Raw genomic sequence first — 25,940 nt, 5'->3', positions numbered from 1 at the left:
CAAACCCTCCCACAGGCACTCCCTTTGGGTGCTAACAAGAGGCAAACCGCAGCTGGGTGCTGGCAGGATGAAAGCCCTTATAATTTTTAGATTTGCTTGTCATTCACAAGGCAAACCCCAGGCTTCGAGACCTCAGGCAGGGTTAGATCTGGTGTGTGTATTGCATTTTAGTCCCCAGGACTTGGGCAAAACTTCTGACTTCACTGGTGGCTTTGCTTGAGGATGAGAAACTTTCATAACGCACGTTTTAAATTAACCATGCTTTGGGGAGCTTTTGCTGTGTAAGGGTTTTCTTTGATCTGATGTGCTCTGCTCAACTTAAACCTGAGCTAGAGAATATTTGTTGCTCCCATTCTCCCTGTGGTTTTCATGCCGGAGGGTTTTTCTTTTCCCTTGTCCAGAGCTTGGACACACACACTTCTTCATTTGCTGTCACTCTGGGGTGCGGAGTGGCTCGATACCCAGCTGAGCCTGTACTGATGTGAGCTGTCACCTCCCTCCTGCCACCCACCTCCCGCAGAGCCCCCATCCAGCTGCAAGCAAAGGTGCTCTGTGGCACCCAGTGTCTCTCCTTGGCACAGAGGTGTTCCTAGAGCAACATCTTCGACAAGAGATTTCTCTCTCCGTTGTGAAGCTTTTCTCCTTCCTTCCTCCTGCAAGCCTCCCTGTGGTCTTGGATGTTGGCTGGGTTGAGGACATGCCGATACCCATTACTGCGCTGCAACGAGGAGCGCAAACTCTATATGCTTAATGCAGTATTAATAGTACATTGATGCGATATAGATTTCTGTCACCCTCTATACTGGCAAACATCGCTTATCACGCAGGGATGACAGATGTTTATTCCCAGCCACTTAGCTCTGCATAATGGAATTGCAGCTGAAATATGGAGAGCAGCTCCCTGCCCACGGAGGTGCAGCCCCTCGCTCTCGCTGTGCGATGCTGTCCTGTGGGCTCTTCTCGTTAACGTGTCCTCAAGGAGATAGAGACACGTTCCTCACTGGGGACATGCTGTCCTTGCATTGGGATGAAGGATGCAGGAGCCAGCTCTCACCTCTGACTTTCTGGGTTTTTTGCAGTTGTCTCTTACCCCCTTTCTGCTACTGCCCGGTTTAGAGGAGCGGCAGGGACAAGCTTGGCTCACAGTCCTCTTTCCCTTCCTGGCTGAGGGCTTCTCAAAGAGCCGTGGAAGAAACTGCACCATCCTGTTTTCTTGTGCCGAAGCAGTGAGTCTTTGAGAAGATGCTCCCCTCATCTTTACGCCGTAACTCCATGGCATGCTGGGCAGCACTAGGGTTTGCCGTCAGTCCTTGTTTCAGCCATCCTCAGCCCTACCTGGAGGGTTAAGCAAAGAGCTTGACAGTGGGTACAGTCCAACCACAAACTGATTTCAGAATAATAAGCTGAAATAATCTTTTTCTCCTGATCTTTTGCACATGGAAGAGAAACCAAGTGGCATATCTTCTTGGCAGGTGTCAGCAGGAGGAGTGACAGGTTGTGATGGGTTTGCACCTCTCTATATTTGGAAGTAAAGAGATGAGAGGAGAAGAACGGGACTTATTGTGGAGCAAGCACTGCGGACAGAATATGTGATGAGGAGATAGGATATAGGACTACATAGCTTCAACCTGTGGTCAGGGTTTTTGGTAATGCAAAACGTGATCTAGTCTACCCTCACTTGTGTCCAAAAAATGGCTATCAGCCCTTCTGAGGCTGGAAAAGTCATCTCATTACAAGGGATAGCTCCTGATCAATGGAAAAAAAAGGGGAGCATCAGCTTGAGATAAGTTCATGAGGCTGTTGGTAGGACATCATTTTCATGCACATGCTTCTTGTCAGTAACAGCAACTTTTAACCTTAGCTCTGTCTCCTGATGTTCAGGATTCAGATTTGCAAAATGGGTAATTATGAGTAGCTGAAGATTTTTGTGGTGAAAGACTGGTAATGTTTCAGGAGAAACATTTTGGAAGATTGTTTTACTTTAATAGTAGTAATTTATTATCAGCACAATGCCTTAGATGGAGATTAGTTCCTGGATCTGATCTCTCAAGCTTTACTCAAATGCCACAGCACAGTTTTGCAGCTGCTATCTTCCCTCATATTTCTTGTCTGACCAAAGAGGTCTTCTCAAGAATGACACGAATCAGAGAAAAAAATCCAAACCTTGACGGACAAAATGAATCTGAGGGGCAGATCCTTTACAGAGCCCTGTCTGTCTCCGTCAGTGAATGCTCGGTTTCCACCAGTGCTGTGAAGGTAGACTTTTGGGGCAAGTGGCTGGATTTTGGTGGAGATTGTTGCCAGACACGGCCGGAGCTGGCTGTGTTTTCCTCTTCCAGGACTGGCGCAGTCTGGGGACTGGGATGTATCCTCCACAAGGGTGGAGCAGCCGTCCTTCCGTAGAGTCCTAATGAGGGTTTTTTTCAACCTCATTTATTACAGGCTGCCCTGACATAATTACATATTCAAAGTTAGTAATTACATGTATTCATGCTAATTAAGTAATTAGATATAATTACACTAACTGTAAATACATGGTAATCGGCTAAAAAGAAGTACTTCAGAAAAAAAACAAGGCAAATCACACAATAAAAGCGCCATCAGCACTCTTTCACTCAGTACCCTGTCTTTATCTTGTATTTCAGTGCAGCTTAAAAGGAACATTGTGGCCATTTAAAAAATGATGTTTTTTAAACAAATAGCTTTCCTTACCTCTGTTTCTAATAGGTCTTGAAAACAAAAATGAGAAGGATATTTACCCTTACCACTGTAAATTCTTTTTGTTTGCCGAGTGTGTTTTGTTCATCCTGGGCATGGGAAGCTAAATAGTATGCAGCATTTCTATTTCTGGTCAGTTCATGTTCCCATTTTTGCCCAAAACAACATAAAAATGAAGCCATAAATGCTTGCAGTTTCATTTAGCTAAAAAAGAAAACTGAACCTGTTCCTAGTGGAAAAGAGAAACTTCCCCCTCCCCCAGGGATAATAGGATTTGTCAAATATTATTTTCATGCAATATAAATGTGGAGCGCAGTGTGAAGTGACAGCAGCACTCTGCTGCCCAGTGCCCAGCCTGGGGCCAGGCTGTACAGGTCTCCGTTCCTCCCACAGGTCTCTGCTATTTCTCCAGCTTCTCCAAACTTCTCTTTTCCTTTTCTTTCCTCTAACATGGAAACCTCAGGTCTTCTCCAGCAGGACCCAATGCCCATTACTTTTCTGAAGTGGGTCGAGACTCTTCTGTACTGGGGCTCTTCATTGTCTTATGGTCTTGTCCTTCTCAGTCAACCTGCATGAGATACTTTTAGAAGATTTAACTGGGCCCTGTCTGTATTCTCATTTATGTGTGCTTTGCTACTCTATTCTGTGTCTGCTCATTTGTTCTAGCAGAGCCTGGGTTTCTGGCTTAGGTCTGTGGAAAAGCCCTGACCTCAAAGCTCAGCTGCCAGCAGGTGGAAGGCATTGGAGGTCATTGCAATGACCTTCTGCCTCCAAATTTCCCTTCCTTCTGGTTTCGGTTGCCTCTCATAGAAACTGCTCTGAGCTCCAAGTTGTGAATGTCCTGCAAAAGATTTGGATGTTGAAGAAACTCCGCAGGCTCTGGCTGGCTTCTTCCCGAGTATATGTTACAGGTACCTGAAGAGAAGTGTAAGCAACAAAAATTACTGCTTCTGTAACTCCCCCGGAGCAGGAATGAACTTCTGTGCCCAGCATCATGTTCCTGTCCCTTTCTCCAGGCTGCAACACCTGACTAACAGGAGAGACCCCATGACCAGTAGGACTCGATCCAATCTGCTCAGCTCTTTCCAGCCCTCTCAGCTGGTTTTCCTTACCTGTGGCTGTTTTATGCTCTTGACATGGTTTAATGGGCACAGTGGTGTTGCGTTGATGGTTGGACTTGATGATCTTAAAGGTCTTTTCCAACTTTAATGATTCTGTGATTCTGTGATCCAGTTCTGAGAGCAACTGGAAGAAATACCCACATTTTCCAGAACTCAGAAGTCCAAACTGTGTTTGCAGAAGCAGAGTGCCCATCCCATCTATTGCACCTGTACTTTGAGTTGCAACCTCATGCTCAGTGAGTCTTCAGACCTTTCTGCTGTGATGGTGCTACAGAAAAGAGTTTTTCAGGCCGTCTTGGAAATGCTGGCAAAATCCGTTGTGTATAGCTTGCCCCTCAGCCAACTCTGCAGATGTTGTCTGTGTGGTTGTACCAAAAGAAAGAAAAACAGAGTGGGAGGGTGGGAAACGTGGCTCTGCCTGGCCCCTGGCTTTGTAGGCAGCAGTGCAGCCGTGCCTTGCTCCCGACGCGGTGTGCACAGCAACTTGGTTCGTATGCAAGCTGATTACCTCCTGCAGCTGCTTGGGTTTTAGATCTTCTCTCTGTTACTTTCATGTGTGTTTACCGAAGATATTTGTAGCAACACCTGAGATCAAAGGGCTCCGAGCAGGCTGCAGCCCCGGCATGGGGAAGTGATGCTGGCAGCGCAGCAGCTGTGGGTGACGGCATGTCGGGTAGAGACGTTCTTGATGACTGGGACCCAGTAGGAAGACAAACCCTTAAATCAAGAACATGGCTTTGGGCTGTTAGTGTCGACCTGCCTCCAGAGAGGCTGTCCTGGTGTTGGCAATACTCCTAGATACAGACATCAAGGAGTGGACAGGGAAGTGTTTTCTCATACCAAACTCAGTCTGTTCCTCTGTCCGGAAAGCGTCTCCTCCAGACCATTTAATCATGGTGCCTGTTGGGGCAGCAAGCAAGGTTGGCTTGCCTGGGGTGATTTCAGGAAGGGAGTCCATGATGTGTGAACTGTCAAGCACTTAACACACCAGGTGAGGGGAGGCCCTGAGCTGGTTTTATCCTGGATTTGGAGTGGCTCTAGCACAGCAGGCTGCTCTCACTGCCTGGCAGCCTTGTCCCTGCATCAAATGGATTGGACTGGACTGCCCAAGACGTGCCATCTCATGGAGGATGTGTACTGCACTCCTGATACTCTGTCTTGCATCCAGCCCCCTGCTCATCTCATACAGGGGCTCACACACCCTCACATTGCTCTTGCAGCATCCTCTGGCCCCCATGCACACACCACTGTCCCTGCGTACGTGGGCATGTGTTCCCCACCCTCTCGCCCATGCACTATGGGATGGGCATGGTATAAAACACTTGCTGAATCAGCTCTTCTTCATTCCCATGACACAGCTCCATGCATGGTGACACCTACACACCCATCACCTCTGCCTCATGACTGCTGCTGCCAAAGCACATCTGGATTTCTGCTGAGTGCCCTCAATAGCTCTGCCTTTCCTCAGCTAAGCCAAGGATGCCATGATGCTCCTGACCAGGCATCCTTGCCAGGGATTGCCCATAGTCATCAAAGATGGTTGCATCTCCAGTTTCTAGTGGGCATTCAGGGCTTGGCAGCACAGGCATGTTTTTTGCCTGTGATCTGGCATGATTCAAGACTCATTGTAGCAGGGTGAGAGGAAAGGAGTGGGATGAAATGGGGATAAAACAGGTTTTCACTCCCTACATTATCAGCTATGTGCCCAGACATTGGTGCTTCTCTCTATCCCGTTGTGCTTGTAGTGCTCTTGACCCCGTGGTGCTCTTAAGCCTGAAGGAGGTGTCCATGCCAAAGGATGGAGGGCTCTGTTCATCAGCCAGTGCTCCTCATGCTCGGGGCTCCTCATGCTCCTCATATCCCTGCAAGACGAGAGATAGTGCATGGTGTGTGTCTTGAAGCTATTGCAAACTCAGGCAGCCTGGGTGTCAGGGGTAACGAAGGGGGTTCAAGCATAGCCTCCTAATGGCTGAATTGTGTGAATTTTGCTGTGGGTGCCTTTAAAAATAGCTGATCTGTGTATGTGCATGTAGGTAGAGTTGTGGTACCGATTTCTCTTGGCCATTAGCAGTTAGATATTTGTCTTGCTTTTAATAAGTTTACTGTGGTTTATAACGCTTGGCTGTTGGGAAAGTATCTGGAGGCTGGGGTGTCTCTGTGTTCCTAGGACAAGAGGGATGTGCCTGTGGTATCTGGCCATGGGGTTCCCTTGAAGGCACCGGGAGCTCTCAGAGTTTGCAAGGATGTTGTATTGTGACTTTTTAGTCTAACTGGGCCAGTTTTCAGGTTTAAAATCTAGCTCTCAGAAGTGCGTGGGGACTCATTGTGGTAAGACAGGAGCTATCTCTCTGGGTAGAAGATTGCAGGCTCTCATTGTTTGTTCATTGTCCAGTTAAATTATGATTCCTAATTAAAAATAGCTGTTATTGTTTATGAGTTGGAGCAGTTTTGCATGACTGCACACACAGCAGGAACATTATTAGTAGCGCTGCCCTGTGGGACAAGAAGTACAGCCCAATAGAAGTTAAAAAAAAACCCTTCCTTGAGTGTTGCTTTTGGGCTAGACAGCCAAAAATACCCTGTTCAGTCCTGAAAGCTGGGGAAAGACCCATGTAAAAAGATATAGTGCCTAAAGAGTTTCTCATGTCAAAGGGGACTTTTGCTTCCCAGCTTAGCATGGTGGCTGGCTCTGGGGAGATGGTGTGCGCAGGCAGTGATGGCTCATGCCTCCTGGCAGCATGGGTTAGAGCAGTGCTTCTCTCTGTAAAGTGGAGCTTGATTGCTTCACGTGTAATATAACAAAACCACAGAAATTATCATTCTTAGTTGCTGAACATTTCCAGACCACCTCAGCTTCCTTCTGGCGATTTTGTTCTCATCGGTTGTGGGAGTGGACAGGGAGTGAGTTCACTGCCAGTGGGGTCGGTGGGATGGAGGAAGATGATGCTGTTAGCTGAAGCATCCACTTCTGCTGTGTGCTCCTGAAGCCCTGATCTGAAGCAGCTGTCTTGCACCGTGGTTAAACATAAAGCACTGGCCTTGCTGAACTTGGCATGTTTTACTCAAGTGAACAGACCCAGCTGAGAACTCGGCAAACCCATTTCCACGTGTAGCTGATGTAAGATTTGTATGCAAGTGTCTCGAGGTGAAAAGTACATTGAATTCACAGCATGTAAGGATTGCTCTCAATGCCCAGGCTTGTCGTCCATTAAGGGAGGGTTTATTGCATAATCCATTTTTAGATACCTGCATGCTCGTTCCTAAACAGACTGCAAGTTACCTAATGCTGAACCCTGCTTGAATCTGGTTTTTGAGCCCTCTCTCCCTGTCTCTACCTGGATAGATCCATTTAAGAGACAGCAACAAATGAAGGCTCGATGAAAGTATGAAAATTTCTGTGTGTACATCAACAATCGGGCTGTCCTGCCGTCTGCAGCTAAGCGTGGCCAATACAGGATGCGGTACTCAAACGAGCAATGACTTACATCTTTGCGTAGACTCAGCTTTTCCAGTTATTAGTTCCAAGTTCATATTTGTTGCTGATATTTCATCAGTACTTGCAGTTCTCTGTCACAGTTGTGGGTCTGCAAAAGTGTCACACCTTTCTTTCAGCACTGCTAAGCTATTTTTCCTCAATGAATTAGTGCACTGGGTCTGAAGGTTACTGTACCTACCTATTTTTTTATGTGTGTATATATATCATATCTATATGTTTGATCTATTTCAAAGATACTGTTTTATAATGTTTAGGCACCTGTTCTTATCTTGCTGATACATTTTAACAGGTTTTACATCACCATCCCCGTCCCACCACCATACCTTCTTTTTTACCCCTTTGCAAAGGGAAAGGAATTTATGTAAATTTTTTTCCCTACAAGCACCTCTTAAATTCAGGATGAGCAATCTGTCTAGGTCTCATAAGTGTGACTAGGAGACAAGGCAGCTAAGTCTGCTAAGTATATATGGCAAATTTGCAATTAGAAGAAAACACTGGAATAAAATTACTTCAGCCCTTGCCTCCCTTCCACCCACCCTTCCCACCCCTCCACCTCCCTCTTGCGGGATTAAGCTGAGCTAATCCTCAGATGAGCAAGATCTTTGGGAAAGCAAAGCAGCAAAGCAAAACCAAGGGAAGAGAAAGAAAAATACTTCATACTCAACACTAATAAGGAAATTACGGGCATCCGACATTATGAGTTGGATGAATATTTAATGGTTAGAAATGCAGTTGATTTATAATACATCCATCCTGGACCGCGGGGCCTGTTGCCAGCTAATAAATAAATGACAGACCCTTTGTGTTAAAAGTATCAGTCATTTTACATCTCTGTACTGTAATTGATGTGGAGCATTGAGCAAGGGGAGATGATGGCCATCAGGTGTATATTGAAGCAAAGGACCTTCAAGCCATACCTGAAGTCTTAATACACTAGAATGTTGCAACCCAGTCTTCAAGTCTTCTCTCAGATGGGCCGCAGCTTCTGCTCTATCCCACTGCTCACAATCCAAAACCAAAATGAAACAAATAGCTTGGCAGAGGGCTCCATGATTTTGAAAGGTCATTTGAAGCCCTGCTTAGGGCCCAGTTTGATGTGTCTTATGCTCTAGGGCAAGTGGGTTACCCCCAGACAGCATGAGAAGCTCCGTCTGAGGTGACTGCCCAAAGCTTCCTTCCTGCATGTGGAAGGAGATAGAATGCTTTGAGTCCACCCTATGTTAGACACCTTGTTCAGTATTGGGGAGATTGTGCTGTCTGTTCTCTCGATGGTCCTGGCTATAGCCAGGATGAGGCTATCTCAGAGTCACAGATCAACGTGAAGATCCCAGCAGAGCCCAAATGTCAGGGGAACCTTACTGAGAACACAGCAGGCAGCTGAGTATTGGAGGGGTGGTGTATATCTTTCCCTCTTCCTAAAAGGGAGAAATAACCTGGCATCTTGCACCTCCATTGTTTCCTGGAAAGAGGCATTTCTCCTTCCAGCCCATCAAGGGGCTGCCAAGCATCTTCATCTCCATTTTGTGGATGAGGAGAAGCATCTGGAAAGATATTAATTTGCTCAAGGTCACAGCAGGTTGCTGACAGCTAGCAGCCTGGCCCATGTTCAGCCTGCTAGACCGTGTTGTATGTTTATGAGTCACCACCTGAAGTCCTTCTTCCAAAAGCCAGTCTTTTGGAGTCAGAAGTTTAGGTGGACAAACAAGCTCTTAGAGCTATTAGCTGTATATTGTAATTCCACAAAACAGCACTTCTGAGTTTTTCCTGCTCCTTTCCAGATGGGTTGGATCAAATTCTCCCTTTCGACCTTCATGGGGACCGTGTTACAGTCTAACGTATTTCTGCTTTGTTCTCTCACCTAATTCTGAAGAGACCTTTCCTTGCTGACTTCTTAGGAGCTCTGCTGACCTCATTCCACCTAGGCACAGCCTCCTGGCCTGCTTGGTTGGAGTTGGAGTTAGTTGGAGTTGGTTGGAGCCCAAGTCCTGGTCTTGGAGGAAGAGCAGTTTTTTACCTTGGCTTTAGGTCCTGGCTGAAGAAATTGAGTGGGGAGCCTGGGATATGAGCCTTGCTGCCCAAGGAAAGCGCCGATCTCCAAGATGCAGACTTTCATCTTGACCTGGAGGAAGGAAGTGCTTATTGCCTTATTTATTACATCTCCCCATAGCAGCATAAATACTATATCCATGATAGATATGGATCTTATGAATAATATAGAGATTTGAACTAAGTAACGGCAGTGCTTTTTTAATAGAAGAGATCCTCAGCGTCAAGTAGTATTAATGATCTGTCTTGACGCGGTCTCTGCAGAGGGCAATTGCAAACCCCAGTTCTGTGAGAATTTGAGAAATTGGGGGAGAAATCCTAATGTGCTGTTCATCCCCTCTGTTCCCTTTGGGACACTCCAGAAAGAGTATCCTGTCTGCTGATTTTTTCTCAGCTTTCCCTAGACCCTGCAAGGATGGGAAGGCTAAGTGAGTTTTGGGAAAACAAATCCCTTTTGTAGGCAGGCTGGGCTGTGCTGTCAGAGGAGGCAACTTTGGGAGGAAATGTAATACAAAGATCCTAGCAGCTCCCTGTGGTCACTAACAGTTCTCTGGACATTTCTGGAAGAGTAAAATGATTACTTACAGTGAAATGGCGAAATTCAGGCAGAGGTAATGATATTCTATGTCTCTGCCAATGTGAGCCTTGTCTCTTCTCTGTAGCTTTAATCTGATGCTCTCCTTTCCACTTGCTTTCTGAAACCCTTGTGCACCCTTGCTGTTAAACAGGTGGCTACATTATTATGAGAAATTCTCTATAAAGTCCACTCTTTAATGCCTTAGAATCTTTGGGGATGGATTTAAGATGTTAATAAGTATTACGATTTAACACCTAATAATTCTTTGCAGTGACATCACTGTGAGCAAGGGATAATGGGATTGTAATTGTGGGGTGTGCTGTGGGTCATTTTGTGCCTTGCATCAGGTTTGCCGAGAGCTGGTAGCCCGGCTGGCTGGTCCTTCTTGCTCCCTGTTGTGGGTGTGCTAGGTGCTGGTGTTACAGCTGCAGAGCTCTAAGGCCTCTTTAAATTAATGGAGCTGTCTGACAAGGTTATGAATGCCTTTTCAATTTATTTCTTCCCCCCAAACATAGCATCTCAAGCCTTGAATCAGGCTGTTAAGCTTTTTCATTCCTCTCTTTCTAGCCACATTCCTCTTTAAGGTTATGTCTTTTCCTTCTTCCACCATCGCCCTTTTAACAGGAACGAGGGCAGAGGAGACCTGTGGCCTCCGTGGCCCGTGTTCTCACGCTGTTAGTCCTGGAGGAGCAGGTCTTGCTGACCTCTCTGGGCTCAGGTGTTTCTTTGCTAAGGAATGGTAGCTCATTAACACTCTGTGCCCTGCAGATAACTTTCATTGATCATCAGTTGCTTAATCAAAAACTCTATCACAGTTTGCTTCGATTATTCTTTTCCATCTCTTCGTCTCTGGAGAATCAGCTTAGCTAAAGTTAATGTACTCATTATACAGTTGGGAAACCACTGCCACAGACTGCTATGTAAATCACAGGTTTTAGGAGGGTTTGTGTCCTCCTGCCTGCATGTAGCAGGATGAATATATTGGGTGCATATTCCTCCGCTTGATGGGGTGAAACAGGCACTGGGGAGTTGTGCTGAGTTGGGTTTTGACCTTCCTGGGGAAGCAGTATTGACCTCCCAATTCATGCAGAGCTCAGGCTCCACATCTAGACCCTCGCAGTCCTGGTACAGTGGTGAATAGCACTGCTTCCTGGTGCCAACCCAGCATCACTTTTCTGGAGACACGTGGTGTCTTTCACATCACTGTAAATACCTACCAACATGTCCACCGGGGCCGCTGGAGACCTCCCTCCTCTCTCATAGCAGGGTGTTAGGGTTGAAGCAGCTTTATGGAGTTGTCTCTGCTGGTGGTTGCTTGGCAGCTGGGTAATGAGAGCTTTTCTGTGAGAGACTGAGCGCTCGGGAGAGGGGATGAGAGAGCTGGCACCGGGGGATGACCTGTGTAGGGATACACTGAGGAAGAGGGCATGGACAGGGGATGTTTGAGAGATGTGAGCTGCGGGAAGGAGATGGGAGGAGAGCTGGGTGCCAAACCATGATGGTGAACAGTCCGCACAGCTGGACTATGCTTTTGGTTTTCATTTTCTGATGATTTGTGTGCACTGTATATATAGACACAGAAGTGGTGACTTACAGCAAAAGTAGGACGCTAAGTCCCCTATCTAAACAGATCTCAGCACTCCTGAAATCAGCACCTTCAGCACCTTGAGTGTGTTGCTGTTGGGCGTTTTGCTGACACAGTGAGGGCCACGGCTGGAAACCTCCTCTGTGAATAGTGGCTTTACTTTTCTGGAAACCGTCGGAGCTCTGGAGAGGGGAAGCGAGGAGGCTGTGCAGGAAGAGGCAAAGATATTTCCCAGCACTTGCCATGTTTTTAATGACCAGCTCTGAGAAGTGTCAGGCCAGTTTGAACGCAGAAAGGGCTTGGGAGGGAAGTCCTGAGATGGGAGTGCTGCTTGTTCCTACCGCTCCAAACTTATCTCACACTCTGGTTATGTTTGATGTCCTGATAAGATTCATTTTCCTTTTGCCTTTTAATGTTTGCTGCACGAAATCATTGTCCTTGATCCTATATGCTATCAGGGCTACATGGTCGGTGCTGGTTATGGTGTTGCAATGACCTAATTTGATTGTGGAGGGTCATGTCCTGTATAATGTTGTCTCATTTTCTCAGTAGTCGATACAAACTTGATTTTATTTTCTTTGAAAAGAAAGGAAGTTGGGGCAGAAGCCCAGCATTCATGGCCAAGCTTATACCTGCAGCTCTTACCTTGTTGCCTGGCTGTGAGGCTGCAATGGCACATGTAGTTCAGCCTCAATGGGACCTGCAGGCTCTTTCTATTATTTTTTTTCCTACTGGTACTGAAGGGGAGAAAGGATGGAAACTACAGCAGAGAAAGGTCCTCATTTGTAGCAGCTAACACCTCTGATTTGCCTGAAGGAGTCATTATTCTATCAGGCTTGATATCCTCTTGATGGAGCTTATCTCTGGAGGGGAGGGTTAGCTATGTCTCCCCATGGGACCTGGGTGGGAGTTTAGCTTTCTCCTTTTCTCTCCAACTAGATGCTCAGTCCTTTGTACCTCTGTTTCACCCGCCTCAGAGACCCTTAACCTGCCTTATGCCTATCTTATTTATGAATAGCTCAGAGGGGAAAAGGAGGGTCTGGTCTCGATTTGTGTGGCTCATTTACATGGGAAATAAGCATGTGATTTCAGAAGCGGTGGCAGCAGCCAGGGTCTCCTGGCCCCGCCAGTCTCGTTCAGGGTGGCTTCAGCAGCTCCAAGGCTGTGGCTTGGTGAGCGGTGGCAGGGCTTTCTCATAAACTGGAAGTGTCACTATCTTTTTGCAGAGCTCGTTCAGAAGATGGTGGTTTTTCAGCAGCTCATAAAGGAGCTGTCACACCAGTGTTTGGTCTATGGGTAAATGAACCTGGTTTTCCAAACTGGAGATTGCAGCAACATCTTAGCTCTGGCTCATGGGCCATCTCTGCCGGCTGGGATTGCTGGTATGGCAAATTATTCAGCCGATGGTTTCATTGCTATTTTCCTTACGGGTTCTGGACTTTCTTCCTTTGTTCTCAGGGTATTGCTCATTCTTGGCCCTGCTTCCTTCTGTCCTGTTGGGCATTCAGTGGGCTTTCAATTAAAAATGGATTTGTTGCGGTGACAGAGCAGGAGTCAGAGAGGCATTGGCAGGCAAAAAGGACCATGATTTTGTAATGAATAAATGAGTCAACAGATTTGTGTTCCTGGTACGTCACTAAGCAGGCTGCTTTGGCTTGGGTCAAGAATTTAGCAGTGGAAGGAAGAAGCCGGGCAGTGGAGTGGTGGTGATCTGTGTGGCCAGGCAAGGATCAAGGGAATGGTATCATCAGCCTTGAAGGCAGGAAGAGAGGGAGCAGGTTGGACATCAGCCACTCGTGTGATCCTCCTTGCCAAGATACCAGGTCTCCATGGGCCAAGTGCCTGGCGCAGTTAAGCCAATGTCCCCGATTTGTTCTTGGTTTTGAAATATTTAATCAGAGAATCAAATATGAAGTCTCTTTAAGAAGAGACTGGCACACAGCAGCTGGCTGAGTGTCGCAATCAATGTATCCGCTGTGGAATATTTCCTGCAGAAATATTACATCCTCTCTCATTTACTTGATGATCTTTAGGGTGAATCAATCAAAAGATGCCGCACACAAATAGTTCAGCCTGTGCTCCTACGGGTGTCCATTAGAGGCATTTGCTCCGTGTTAATGGACCTGTTGATTAACAAACAAACCATTGCTTTTTTAAATACAAAGCCGTTACTTGATGGCAATTGTTAGCATTCGCTTTTCTGCTGCCCCACCTCCCCTACGTACAGCTCTCACTGTGTGCCAGTGCAGGCGACTGCTGCAACAGAACCCAGGTCTGCTCTGCTGGAGAGAAAAGCATTTGCATCTCACCCAAGCAGTTATCAGAGGTGGACATTCTCCTGGAGGTTGGAAAGGACAGAGAGAGACTTCTTTGTACTCTGCATGTGATTTCACCACTGTGTGTCTTGTTCTGTTAATTTCGGTTTCTGCACCCGTCTGCCTTGGCATGTAATGCCCTGTTGGACTCCGGCAATGGCCGAGGAAGATCTCCCCCAACATCCCCAACAGGTTGAGGCCCAGCAGCTCCCCGAGAAGTCTGTCTTAGGTTTTACACCAGGTTTAGTGTGCAGGAGTTTTATTTGGGTCAGTAAAGCCTCTAGTCTTTTGGAGCAATATTGTGTTCATTTCCTTTACTTACACCATGGACATTTTCCTGGGTGAAAAATGACTCACGTTGCAGTGTTAGTCCTTGCTTTTCTGAAGCAAGCATGGCATGAACCCCAGCTGGCATTTTAAGCCCTAAAAGATGAGGATGACGCCCACCGCACAGAAGATGTCCTTACCCATTGGAAAGCCCCTGCACCAACCTGAGTGGACCCAACCCACTGATGACCAAAGCTGTGCAGACAAGGCAGCAGCACGTTCAGCGCTGCCAGAGCGCTGGTGTGACACTGGACACACGTTTCCTGGGCGCAGCCCGGGACAGTCGGCCGTGCTGAGCTGTGTAACACAGCTGATCGCAGAGGCCGTCATGCAGCAGGGCTCACCAATCCGAAAGGACCAGGGTCGCGGCTGTGGGTTGTGTTTAGCCTCATGCTGGTCGTTGCCAGCAGCTGTTCTGCTTTCTGGGAAGCGTGTTTGGATCCTTGCTGCGCAGCCAGAGGCTGTGGGGGCATTTGGTGCCCCCCAGGCTGTTGGTGCAAAGCAGCTGCTGTTTAGTCTGACGGGCCAGGCATGGCTTCAGCTCTCTGCAGAGGGGACCAGCCCCCTGTGTCACTTGTTTAGCTCCATCCTTTATTGCTACAAACCGACTTGCCCAGAGCTGTCCTTCCTACAGCTGGTGGGAGTCAAAGTGACGAGGCAGTTAGTGGATTAGGGCAGCAGAGTGAAAACCATTTGGCGTTTCTACCCTGATTCTTCTGGGTGCCTTTAATTAGCATGATTGCTCAGAACGCGATTTTGCCATGTTCTTTAGCTCCCCTGGTTAGAATAATTATTCCCCCAGCTCCTTTTGTTCCAATTCCTGATCGCTTACAAAGTCTCCTGTTAAAAGCCATTAAATCCGTAATGTAAAGCGAGAGTAAAGTGTTCAGCAGCGTTATGCTCTCAGCCCCGCACGTGCGCGCTTGCGCGCTCTCCGGCCCCTCTCCAGCACTCCTCTGCTCCCTGCCACGTGCTCTGCACTGCAGCATCGCTCTCTGCTTTTCCCCTGCACGCTTCCCCACCGGCCATCCCACGTGTCCCACACGCAGCAGGTTGTGTGCGCGCTCACCCTGCGTTCTGCCGGCAATTTTGGTATCGCTCAGCTTCCTCTGTGCATAGACAGGTTTTGACACTGAGGTTAAATTCATGGCTGTGGACTGCGATGTCTTACATTTAGTTACATGTGCAAATATGAAAGTACCATTAGAAGTGTATGTTTTTGCTTTTGCCCTGGCGTGGGCAGCTCTTTCTTCAAGGAGCAGCGTACATAGAGGAGGACGTGTCCTGGCTGCGGTGGCAGGCAGGATTTCTGATGATAGATGAAGAAGATGAAAGAACTTCTCTTTTAAGTAAAGCTGTTTCCCTTTTTCTCAAGCATGAAATCTTATGCTGGAGGGAAAATGGGTTTTGGATAGTCATGTTCCTGGGAGTTGTTGTAGTTGTAGTTGTTGTAGTGACTCCCCATCCAGAGGCCTGGGAGCTCAGGAGCTTCCCCGACCCTCATCTCTGCTGATATTGGATCAGCACATGCCAATGACACAAGTGGGGCAGACACAAAGAGACTTGCACGGGATTATATGGTGTGAAATAAGATCGGACTGAAGTGCTTTAAATGCCTTGTGCATTTAGGTGACTTGATGTGAGAGGGAGAAGGGAGACAGGGAAACTTATTTTCAGACCCAAAATGAAACTGGGTCAGAGAAGGGTTTGGGCAGTCATGTAGTTCATTAAGCTTGGAGCTGACTGCTGGAGCAAAAATTCACAACTAGACTACTTGCTGGAGAAAGCATGTAGGAAAGAAACCCTGATCCTCCTCCCTCTTTTGAATGAAGACTCCTAATTGACAACAGCCACGTATTTTGGGCTTCATTTGCTGCCTTGCTGTGAAGTGCGAGACCTTCCCTGCTCTGCAAAGCAGAACCACCCTCCCAGCACCCTGCCCTGGCGCCCTGCTTGGGGGGCTCCCCATGCACCTCGTATCTGCTTTGTCGGCTGCAAGGGTCTTCCCAGGCATTTCATACCGTCTCTTGCAAAAACATGCTGTATTTCCTGTGTGTTTTGTAGGAGCAAATCCCTTTCTCCCCTCTTGCAGAATGAAAGCCACCATGACTACCTGCCGCTTGTTAGGTGGGCAGTACCTAAACTGTTCCCAAGGAGCAACATGATCCCAGTGCAAACCTATATTCCTCTGCTTGCCGTCCCCTCTTTCCTTGGGGAAAGCACAGCCCTCCCTGAGCCCTGGGGTGTGTGTTTTAGAGCTTGCCATATGTCGGCAGGTACCAAAACATAATCTTGAAACAAAATCTGGAGGCGGGAACTCTCCTCTGGGAAGATTAATGACACTCTTCTGATATATTTTGGTGCAGAAGGCAACTTTTAGTTGTGCAGTTATCCCAACCATCCAGTGGGACAATTATCAAGAGAAGATATCAAGCAGCCTTTGTTTCCAAAACAATCAGCAAAGAAGGAGCGCTAGAGAGACACAGGTGAAGGACAATAATTCCAGATGACACAGCATCCAAACAGCCTAAAAAAATCAACAAAACCTTGTTCCTCGAGGCTCCCTGCTGCTCTCACTGTGTTTTTGCCCTCAGATCTTCCTGTTCCCATTTACAACTCCCCTGTAGTGCTTGGTGCCGCCTTGCCCGCCGAGATCTCCCGCGCTCTTCGGTTTCCATCCTCAGCTCGTCAACTCCACGAAATCGCATTTCCCCACGGGATGCTCCACCTGACACTTCGGGCTTGTACCGCTCCCAGGCTTGCTGGAGGGCAGCTCTGGCCTTTCTAGACAGCGTAAGGTATTGCTGGAGCAGATGGCAGAGTAAAGAGACTTGAGCTGGCAAGGATTTACCCTGGGCTTTCATCAGCTGCTCCACCAGCCTCCTCGCATTCTCTGAAGAGTGGCAGAGCATTGCTGGCACTGCTTGGGCAGGGAAGATTCCAGCTGCAGACTGCAGAAGTTGTGTGCTTTCTTACCCACCGTGTGTGTCTCCTTTCGGTGTCTGCTCATATCCCGGCCATCTGGCTTTACTGAGCACTTCTGTCACCTTCTAGACCCCAGAGCTCCTGGAGAGGACCAGAGTCTGGGAGCTGGGGCTACTCCCTGTTAAGTGCCCATGGTTGGCATCGATTCCTTTGGGGACCTTGGAGAAAACATGGTCCTGCTCCGTGCTACCGTTTTGCCATCTGCGTAATGAATATAACAGCTCCTGCCTCCCCAGGGAATGAGCAAGGCGTAACAAATTAATGTTTATGAAGCGCTCTCCGGCTGAAAAAAAGTTTGCAACAGGGCTGCTGCTGGTCTAACTTAGGGGCTTCCTTTGCTGGTTGGCTCTTTGATGTGGTGATCTGTGGTACTGGTGGATCAGCTGTACAATAATTGGAATTAATCAGCAATTAAGGAACACAAGCCCAACCAGATTCTTTCTTAGTAGATATTCATTTCTGGGCAGATTAGTCAGTGGTTTCAATAACTCTCTGTAAAACGCTTAGGGTAACTATTGCTTTCTGAAGTAGCTGGGGAACAGAGGTGGTGTCAGAGGGATGTGGATACCTGTCAGGCAAAGTAGAAACAAGAAGCTCTTGTAGCACTATGCACGGTGCTTAAATTGGCAGCACTCTGAGGGCTGACTTAAAAAAAAAAATTAAAAATTGACAAAAGAACATATTTGAAAACCAAAGTGATGAAAATGATGTATTACTTGTTGGGATGGGATCTTTCATGCCGGGTCCCGTGGGCTTTGTGGAGCACAGAGGCAGCGAGAGTGTGTGGCGGTGAGAAATGGGGACACGCGGAGGCAGGGAGATGTGGTTGTTTCTCCGAGCGGTGAGAATTGCAGAGCAGAAGCTCCTGGACGTCACGGTGCAAGCACACAGAGGGACAGAGACAGGGCAACAGCTTGATAATGCCCAGGATGGCAGCTACCACCAAACTCTCAGGCGTTTTGCAAACGCTTTCCTGCAGCTTGTTCTCATGGCTGACCTATAAACCCCAAGAGTTTTGCCACGCACCTTTGCATGGCTGTGGGTGTCGTGAGGGACAAAACAGCCATCCTCTTTGCTCAGGTACCTTCTCTCTGACCCAGTACAATTTAAATGAGGCAGACACTAAGCTATGCGTTTTGTGGGTGAAACTGCCAGGTGCCCAGTCCTTCCCCCTTCCTTGGTTCTCTTGCAAGGCATTTCACATACTCTGCTTCAATCTAATGAAAACAAAACCGATGAGGCCCAACTGATCTGGCTGCTTTCCATCATGCAGCGGGCCTCAGAGTGGCTTTAAATAGCTGCACCTCCGTGCAGTCTGGAAAGAAGCACTGGCTGTGCCTCTGGACAAGAAGGGGAGCTTTGACTCAAGTCACAGGGCATCCCAGACCTGAAAATAGGCTTTTTATTTTGTCCTTGGTGTTAAATAGATTTAAAAAATTTTTTTTTTTCCTTCATCTCTTTTATTTTATACCCTGGTAAGTGCTTTCTTACTCTGGGGCTTTCCCTAAGGGGAATCGGTGGGGAATCTTGGAGCTCTGCCTCCTTGAGCTATCAGGCTACATCATTTAGTATCTTGGAACCACTCCATCCATGAAAGAGTTCCAGAGAAAACAAACTTGTGATCCCAGCTAATATGGACATGGCCCACATTAACGGCGGCAACAGTAGAAATGCAATGGATACTAGAATGCCTCTAACCAAAGGTTTAATGAATCTTACATAGTCTTAGAGAGTTCACTGCGTGGAAAGCTGCGACCGCTGCCCTTTTCTCAAGGAACATTATTCAGCTGTTGAGTGTCTGCAGTATTCTCCTACCCCTTCCTCCGCTCCAGTTAAGCATGAGAGAAATTTGTGTGGAAGTGGGATCTTCTGGACCCATTTGCTTCTGCTGTTTCTCTTGCTCTCAGCCCGTCTCTTCCCTTTCCTGCCCTCAAAAACACATGCAGTGCTGTGATCCCCTGCTCATGATTTTGGGTTATGGAGAAGATGAAGATGCTACAAACTGTAGCTAAAGCTCCATCTAGCACACTCCCAAGAGGTTTCCAGTGACATCAAGTTTCATTGACTAAAGTGAGAGACTTATGCCTGAGGTTGAACCATGGAAAATGAACAAAGATACAAGGTGAGCTGCTGTGGAGGGCAATAAGGACCCTATTTCCATGAAAATGAACAATTATAAGCATTTCTGTAGCTATCAGAACCTTTCTGTGAATCTTAAAAGAGCTGTTATCTACTTGAAGATCTGCTTAAGGTCTGTGTATCTGTGTGAAATTCATCTGTGGGCTGAATTTTCTTGCGGTTCTCCATTGTAGTCAACAGTGTTGCGTTGATGTAAATGAGAGTAGGTCTAGGCTCTTTGACTTTACCTTGGACAGTAAAGGAGATGACGTGCTTATCTGCAGCTGAGAGCATCAGGGAGGACCTCATGGTGTGCTTCTGCTGAGCTTCTGTGACCTGCTTTGTTGTGGCAAGTGGGCCTCAGGCTGGATTGCATCTCGCCCGGCTCTATGTTAGGTGGGAGAAAAAAAAGAGGGATTTGTATCATAGCCCTGCAGATGAACCTATCCATGACAGGAAACCTGGATTGCTGTGTTGCTTTCCCCTCAGATATAGACATACCAGTCCTGGCTTTGACTAGACAGATGGCTGTTTCCTTCGCTCTGGATGTGGGCCAGGCTAGAATGGTTTTCATGCCTTCTTTGATGCTATTCATACTTCATATCTGTGCATAGAGAAAGATAAAATGTACACTGTTGTTGGAGTCTCCTATTGCTTTTTCTTTATATCATAAATTCTGCTGTAACACAGAAGAGAGACCAAAGCTCCATTGCCTAACGTGGGCTGTGTGGATAGCAGTGTTATGTTTGGCCAACTCATTGCCCCTAATTTGCTATTTTTGTTTAACCCTTTTTTGCCAGGTGTTACCTGGCATCCTGTTGCTTTTCTCATCCATTTCCACAGCAACTTATGCTGCTGTTTTAGAAGTAGGTTCCATCCCTGAGTTTCAAAACTGGGCTGCTGTGGTGGATGGAGCTGCCAGAGGAGTTGTGCATCATTTTCTGTGTCGTTCCCTCACGTCCCTGTGTCATGTTCCCTGCTGCTCTTCTCATGTGACTTGGAGCAGCCTCAGATCTCAAAAGCCCTAGAAGCATGGTATATTTGAATGGTTGCAATTTTACCAGGAGGCAAACAGTGAAGGCGAGGTGGAATTATCGGGTTTATCTCCCTAGTCTTGCTCTCAGTCAGTGGAGGCAGGGTGTTCCTTGCAGGACACTGTGTGTAGGCTCGATTGGGTACATGCACGGGGCCGAGACCCACTAGCCAGGGTGTTGGGAAACGCAAGACAGCTCTGGAGGATTAAGTGGATGGCCAGAGTTGAGGACAAAACCTGACTGCATGGTTTGATTGCCTTCAATTTTCCTGTCCTTTCATTGACACATCCTTCCAGCCTGCTTAGAGAAATGCCCCATCTGCCCCTTCCATCTCAAGCTATTAGAGCTGCACAGCAAATCTGAGCTCATTCCTCCTTCCCTATTCTCCGATACTCTCCATACATTTATTCCACTACCATACCATGGCTATTAGTAGAGACAGTATCATGTTTTAATTTAAGTCCTCACTAGAACAGGGAGAAGCACAAAGTTTAATCTGTCAGACCTTTCCCAGTTTTGTAGGTCTTTGGAGATGCTTTTGCTTTGAATCTACAGGGTGGTGGGTTTTTTTAATCTCCTTGCTATTTTCAGCCTTGTATATTGGAGCTTCCCTCCAAATCTACAACCAATATCAAAGATAGTATTTTTCCTCCCATTTTTCAGCTAGCACTGACAAATGTGAAACTTCACAAAGGGATTGTTTTTAAGATTTCCCCAACTCCTTCTAAGAAGGTGAACACTTTTCTTTAAGACATTTCCAAGCTAGTTTTTCAGGTGCTAATAGCTTTGATGGTAGAAAGCTGACATTTGTCATAGCAGAATCCAAACTCTGAACCCGTTGAGATTCACCCATTTTAACCCTGGACATCTCAGTGAACATCATCCATCTCACATCTGACAGCAAAGACATAAACCTAGCAAGAGCCTTGTTGGTTTCTGCTCCATACAAGAGAATGGGGTTGAAGGTAGCAGTACAATATGGGAGACAGCAGTGAGGAGAGAGAAAATCAGTCAGGAGAAAAGTCTGTTTTTTTCAGATTCTTTGGGGACTTTAATAAATCAGGAGAGGATGCCAAAATGACTGATGCTGCATTGCTTTCCCAAGTCAGTGGTATGTGTGTTCAGCCCCTAAGCTTCAGAAACGTAGGCTGTCCTGCCACATTCCTCATCATCCCTCAGCAGTGACTACATGTCAGTTATGGGGTAACCCCTACTGCAGTCCTGTTCTGCAAAGACCCTGCTGACACTGGAGAACCCTGCAGCTGGGACTCAGAGCATAACACTGACAACAAAGAGCAAAGCCCTTGGCGTCCCCAGCCTTAAGCCTTGCTGATCTTTCACATGTCCCTTTGCTGAGGTTGTGTGTCCCCAGTGGGTTTTTAGGTCTGTTGGATGTGGTCCGGCAGAAGTGGAATTGCCTTAATTTAGCAGAGCTAAGAATGGCAAAGAAAATAAAGCAGACAGCAGTGCTCCTTGGAGATACTTGGTATTGTTGAGTATAGACTTTCCCAGCTATCCTTTGGTGGCCATAAAATGTATTTATATTATGAAAAGCAATACACAATAAATAGTGACATTCAGGGATGCCATGTTTATTTGTCTCCCAGTGACTCTGATAAGAAATGGACTTAGTTTACATACGTTTTTCCAAGCATCAACACTTTAAACTCTACTTTGGCTCTGAGTCTTTCTCACTACTAATGATATTTCAACACTTGGAATTTGCCTATCAATTTTGTTTATAACACATGAACCCAAACTGAGCCTGGCTTACTCTCCCATGTGGATCAGCCTTTCAGGGCCACTGAGAATAACAGATAGTTTCCCCCAAACAAGTTTAAACAGTTCCAAAACAAACAAACAGCTTTCGTCTGCATCCTCGGTTTATCAAAGAGGCATGCATTTGATGAGCAGATAGAACAAGATAGTGCAGGGAAGAAATATCAATAGATATAAAAGAAAAAATAGAAATAAGAAATAAGAAAAAAAGAAAGATCTTCTGGCTGGTGTAGATTCAATGTGAGAAAGTTTTTCTCTTCTTAGCCTAACGGAAAGCACCTTTCTTATTGAGATCAATTCACAAGGGCATCCAAGCTGTCCCATGCTGCTCTAGGCTTGGGCTAACTTACCTGATTTGTTGAGGGTCCTGTGAATGTATGAGGAGCGGGAGGATTTTTTAGACCTTAGAGCAATTGTGTAGCCAAGGCATCCCAGTAATTTTCTTGGGCATACCCTTTAGGCCCAGGAGAAGTTGGGACAGATTAGAGCAATCCCCAGGATCCTGCCATGCCTGTCTTAGTCCTGGCAGGTTGGTGGTAAGCCGGTGTAGAAACCTCTTATGTCCTCATACTTGTCCTGAGCTAAGAGCAGCTTCACTGCAGTCTTAGCAGCTACCTTAGATGACCTATGCCTGTTCCTGCCATGTCTTTTTCCGGTCCATTGGGATGGCCTCAGTTGTAGAAATACTGTTACAAACAGGTGTCTGAGAACATAATGTAAAAAATGCTGAGCTGATGCCTGAAGACAAATGCATGGGTCTTTTCTGCAAGAACTCGCAGGACTTAGCACAAAAGAGGATAGAAAACAGGGGTTCAGGTCAGGAAGAAGGGACATGTAGGCTAAACATCAGGATGTGTCCTAACGGTGAACCAGGATGTGCCCTCCTTCAGTCAAACCTTGAGGAGAGGCCTGAGGGACTGGAGGTCTCAGCAGAAGGATTCCCTCCTGGACTTCTCATCCAGTGCTCCACCACAGGTTTGCTCCCTCTAGTCCAGAGAACTATTCTCTGACAAGTCTGGAATATTTGCATTTATTTAGCTTCAGATAACAATGTTCATCTTTAATAGTAATTAACATCTAATCATTTCTATATTAGAAACATGCTAGGAGTGAGTTTCCCTGGATGGGGCATCCCAAGGCAGGGGCATTATGAAGAGATGGTTAATACAGCCCTTGAAAATGTTATATTTGTCCAGTAAGTTCATTGGGACTGATGGAAGGAGCATGAGTATGTTCTCTGCTCCACTTAGTTTTCATCTGGCCAATATTTCTGGCAAATCCTAATTGTTCAAATTACTTTTAAAGAGGTGGGGTTGTACAAGGAGATGATGCCTCCAGTGTGCAAGTTTTGGTGTCGATGGGACAGGAGGTCTATGGGGTTATGAGAGTCAGGTCTCCCCAACCTTGCAATGGTACTCTTGGGCTTCAGAAAGGTTAAGCCAGACTAAATAAATCATGAGACAAAAGTAGGTATAGGAAGGATTCTGTGCTTTCCTTACTCCCTGTCTAGGGGAAAGATGGACTAGGTAGGAATTAGGACTTTTCCACCCTTGATCAGTGGGAACCTCTGGAAGAGAGTTGTTCCTAGTTCTCCGTCCAGACTGCTTCCATGGCCCTTGTCCTCAGAGCACTTGTGTCTGCACGCACCACATGAAATGATTACCTGTTTGTGATGGAAAGACAGAGTGAGGGAGCCCTGCCTGGAGAGGGCTTTTTGCCTTTAATTTAACTGCAGCCGTTTGCTGGTTATTCATTTGGTTCTTTTTTAATAATTACATGTGTGTCGATATCTCTCTCTTTTTTTCTAGTTTTGCTCTTTTTTGTTTTTTCGTTTACTTTATTTTGCTTTTTTCTTTTTTCTGTTTTTTTTCCCCCTTTAGGTTTCAGAGAAATTATGTTGAATCCAATAAGCCTCCCTGGACATTCCAAACCTCTTAACCAAGGCATTTATGTTGAGGATGTCAGTGTTTATTTCAGCAAAGGACGTCATGGCTTTTAAAAACTCCTTAAAAGTCCCTGTTCTGATGTCAAGTTTATAGGCTGTGCCCTCAAAATGGTGGGAAGCAGTAAGCGTGGTCTGTATGGATTGAGGTCTCCTCCTAATAGGACTCTACAGCCCTGCCTGTACACACGTTAAAGCCAACTGAAACTGTGGTTTTTCTGTCACCAGATAACAGGGTTGTTCTTTTCCTCCAATGGTCGCTGTGTTCGTTAAATATTCCTGCAAGGCACAACAGCAGCAATGAGAGCAAATAAAGAGAATTAAAACCCAGTTGAAAGGAGTCATCCTAATAACACAGTAAATAATTGTACTTCTGCTTTAAAATAAAACACAAAACAAAACCAACCAAGCCAACCAAACTGACATCTTTAGTCATGTCCTCCCTGCTTGGAGTTTTCCTTGTAAGCTTGTGTCTTCGCAACACCCAGTGAATGCCGCCATCACCTCTTATGTGGCACCGCCATGGGAGGTCTCCCAGAGTGAGCCGAGGTGGGGAGCCCAGAAGAAACTAAAGCAGAAAGAAGACTTTTGGTAAGAACAAAGGCAGCCCCGCTCCCAGTTCTTGCACAGAAAATAATGTTGGAAGGAATAATAATGGAAAAAAAAAAAATCTTACTTCTCTGACAGGAAGAGAATGTGGTTATCTTTAAAGTACACATATTCTAGGAGGCTTTGTCTGTCTGTCTGTCTGTCTATGTTAGAGCGGCTCGTTGGATCTGACTATATCGCTGTCGTACTCTGGTCTCTCCCTGCTGCTTGAATGATGAGCTTTATCTGAGGAGTTGCCTGGACTTCCCGCATGGATGGAGAATCCATAGCGCAGGAGGGTCTGTGTCCTTGCCAGGACTAGGGCAGTAAGCAGAATGGAAAAGTATATCAGACACACGCAGGTCCCAGTTTCTGGGCCTTTTCCAGCCCCCTTTAGCTCTCCCCTGTGTTCCCTCCTGGCTAGAGATTGATTGTAACCCAGTCATGTACCCAGAACCGTCAGCTCAAGGCTGACTGACCGAAGGGGAGGAAAAATAAGTATTCTGTTGCTTCTTCTCTGGCATAAACAGGAATATCGATCCTGTTCTCTGGCCAATACTCTTATTCTGTCACCCTCTCCCTTCCCACTTTTGTCTTACTTCATCCAAAGCCGCTGAGATGGAAAAGTAAACCCTTTGATCCTGTCCTCAAGACAAGCCAGCTGCCCTTGTGGCAACTTGCAGGGCTTTCCTTGGACTCTCTGGACTTCACATGTATGGGAAATACAGATTTGCTCACACATATCAGTGATAACTTATAAGCAAGGCAGATTTTCTCTAGAGGAAAAAAAGTGTTCCAAAAGCTGCAGGTGTGGCCAGATCCTTTTCTGAGAGGAATATTGAACCAGGAACTTGCTCACCAGCCACTCAGCTTTGCTTGCCTTCTTAGTGGCCTGAGATGACCTTATCACATCAGGGATGTCTCTAAATCACCAGCCCTGAAAGGTCATTGCCACTGGAAAGCGTCATAGTCCCCCTTCACCAGAACGGGGCAGAAGCTTCAGAATGGGATGTTCTGCTTCATCCTGCCTTTACAGGTGACCTGCATGAACCACTCTGGAGATTGCTAGGAGATTTTATTATCAGCTTTCCCATAGGGATGTCCCTGGGAATATTCCATTCTCTTGCTTCTTCTCCTGCTTCTCTCGCATAAAAAGGTAAAGTGCAATAGAAGAGTATGGGAGAAACGGTAACAGATTGCTTTAAGTTAATGGACATGCCGTAGGGGGACATCTACGTTAGGATAAGGAGGCCTGGCTCAGGTTGGATGGCTTCAGAAACCATGACCAAAACTCCTAACAATGTTTCCT

The 25,940-nt window shown here is 46.6% G+C and overlaps 1 protein-coding gene across 6 annotated transcripts in view; it reads left to right on the top strand.

Moving 5' to 3' along the window:
• Positions 1 to 25,940, top strand: part of NTRK3 (neurotrophic receptor tyrosine kinase 3) — a 216,196-nt gene that overhangs the window by 121,193 nt on the left and 69,063 nt on the right. The window contains exon 13 of one of the 6 annotated variants that reach the window (XM_082005031.1): positions 23,982 to 24,698. The exons of the other annotated variants lie outside the window; for them this stretch is intronic. Within the exon in view, the coding sequence (XP_081861157.1) occupies positions 23,982 to 24,100 (119 nt within the window). The 3' untranslated portion in view covers positions 24,101 to 24,698. Of the gene's footprint in view, positions 1 to 23,981; positions 24,699 to 25,940 lie in introns of those variants that run through there. 6 annotated transcript variants of the gene reach the window in all.

This window comes from Phaethon aethereus (genome assembly GCF_964289735.1).
Source record: "Phaethon aethereus genome assembly, chromosome: 12".
NCBI classification, from domain to species: domain Eukaryota; kingdom Metazoa; phylum Chordata; class Aves; order Phaethontiformes; family Phaethontidae; genus Phaethon; species Phaethon aethereus.
This window is presented reverse-complemented; position numbering and strand designations above follow the sequence as displayed.